At 40.4% G+C, this 2,315-nt stretch overlaps 1 protein-coding gene across 1 annotated transcript in view; it reads right to left on the bottom strand.

The window, feature by feature from the left end:
• Positions 1–2,315, bottom strand: part of LOC106877328 (dynein axonemal heavy chain 2) — a 141,464-nt gene that overhangs the window by 59,342 nt on the left and 79,807 nt on the right. The window contains exons 55-57 of the mRNA XM_052976818.1: positions 2,045–2,255; positions 698–956; positions 5–198 (exon numbers count right to left, since the gene is read on the bottom strand). Of these exons, the coding sequence (XP_052832778.1) occupies positions 5–198; positions 698–956; positions 2,045–2,255 (664 nt within the window). The remainder of the gene's footprint in view (positions 1–4; positions 199–697; positions 957–2,044; positions 2,256–2,315) is intronic.

Raw genomic sequence — 2,315 nt, 5'->3', positions numbered from 1 at the left:
CCACGACTCGATAGATCCTACCATACATCTCCATTGCCCTCACCCACATGCACAAGGATTTTGCGGCACCGGACACACGACCAATAATATCAGGAGTGAAGTCTGCTTGGGAAACGTATTTACCAATTTTATTCAACACACGATCGCTGATGTTATCTTTGTCGAAGTTTACCAAAGACTTGATGAAGTTGGGGTCCCCTGAACGCAAAAGAAGAGAAAACAAAGGTACTTCATGCATTTACCAAAATGAGTGAGAAAAACATTAAAGATAATTAGACGATTAGATATACAGACAGATAAAATGGAGGGATAATTAAATAGGTAAACAGAAACATAAATAGACAGAGAGACAAATACACTGAAACACACACATATATATGTATGGGTATATACATACATATAAATGTGTGTGTATGATCATCATCATGATTTAACGTCTGCTTTCCATGCTAGCATGGGTTGGACGATTTGACTGAGGACTGGTGAAGCCAGATGGCAACACCAGGCTCCAATCTGATTTGGCAGAGTTTCTACAGCTGGATGCCCTTCCTAACGCCAACCACTCTGAGAGTGTAGTGGGTGCTTTTACGTGTCACCCGCACGAAGGCCAGTTGAATAAACATTGTTGAATAAACTACGCATTCAGTTTTATGTACATCTATAAAAACAGAAACCAAACCAAATCACTGACACTAACCGAGTTGCCGTTTTGCTTCTGCCCAGTTTGGTTCGCTTCCCTTCAATATCATCACAGCCTCCATTACTTTCTCCACAAGAGCTGGGGGCCGACCATACGATTTAATCTCACCAATATCCTTCTTGTTTAGGGCTTCCAGAGCTAACATAGCCTCTTCAAGGGCAGGCATAGCTTCGCTAAGATCCTGCTGGGCAAGGTCGGCCATGTGCTTGCATTTAATTTCTTCTTCAGATATTCTCTCACTTTTCTGGGCAACAAACTGTAATAACAGAGAGAGAGAGGATTAGTAAAGATTAACAAACAACAAACACAGGATGGATTAACCCTTCGTCTGTCCAAAGCATTTTCATAAGGTTTGTCTTAAATGCCAACGTCTGTTTTCAGAGTTTTAATTTAGCCCTTGTCTCAGACATTCTGAGTAAGACAAAGCTTTCATCATCATCATCGTTTGACATGGAGCTGGCTGGCAGAGAGCTGTCCAGGCTCCAACTGTCTGTTGTGGCATGGTTTCTATAGCTGGATGCCCTTCTTAATACCAACCCCTTAAGAGTGTGCTGGGTGCCTTTTACATGTCACTGGCATGGGTGCATTTATGCAGCACCAGCAGGAGAGCTTTTTAAATGGTACCATCACCTGCATGTGATTTTACTTACCTTTTCTTTCATGAGTCCCAAATTACTCTAATGGTTGAAAAACAAAATTGGGAATTATTTACTTTATTTACAATTGACGGATATTTGTCCTCATCTTGTTTGTTATTAGCACAACGTTTTGGCTGATATACCCCCTCCAGCCTTCAGAGCTGATCATGTATGGAAAAAGGGAGACCACCTCCCCCTGTGGGATGAAGTTAAAATAATAGACAGAGAATACCACTGGAAAATATGAAAACTAAAAGAAGCAGCACATACGCTAGGACACAAAAACCTCCTAAGCAGACCGAGTACAGATATGAGTAGCATATGGGAACCGGTATTAAGGAAGGATAGGAAAATATAAGATTTATAAGCCCTAAAAATTCACTCCATAATTGCCAACGGGCATATGGCGTAGTGGTTAAGAGCGCGGGCTACTAACTTCAAGATTCTGAGTTCGATTCCAGGCAGTGACCTGAACAACAACAACATCATTGAAAAATACTTCAGGAATGAGAACCCAGGATCGAAATTTCCCCAAAACACCTGATGAAGGCTGGAAGGTATATCAGCAGAAACGTTGTGTTAACAACAAACAAGATGAGGACAAATATCTGTCAATTGTAAATAATGTAAATAATTCCTCATCTCTTAAATATAGAATTAAAATTGGGAATGTGTATCATACACTGAACAATTTCAAAAAGTTTACCTTCTGCTGGTCGTCCGCTTCTTTCTTTTGTTGGAACAGCACCGACAAATACTCGTCGCATTGCTGCTGTACCTGGGCCACTTTTATTTTGTCTTCATCCAATTCCACAGACATTTTCTGCACCTTCTCCCGTGTCTCATCAATTTTACTGAGACCATTTTTAAGTTTGTTGGCAGCATCACCAAGTTCTTTCTTTTTTTCAAGCAACAATCTACAAGAATTAACAACGAAAACTAACTTTTAAAAAAAAGTGTGTGAGAGGCTGTCTGTG

Source organism: Octopus bimaculoides, chromosome 25, assembly GCF_001194135.2.
Source record: "Octopus bimaculoides isolate UCB-OBI-ISO-001 chromosome 25, ASM119413v2, whole genome shotgun sequence".
NCBI lineage: Eukaryota > Metazoa > Mollusca > Cephalopoda > Octopoda > Octopodidae > Octopus > Octopus bimaculoides.
The sequence above is the reverse complement of the archived record's forward strand: the minus strand, read 5'-3'. Positions and strand labels throughout refer to the sequence as shown.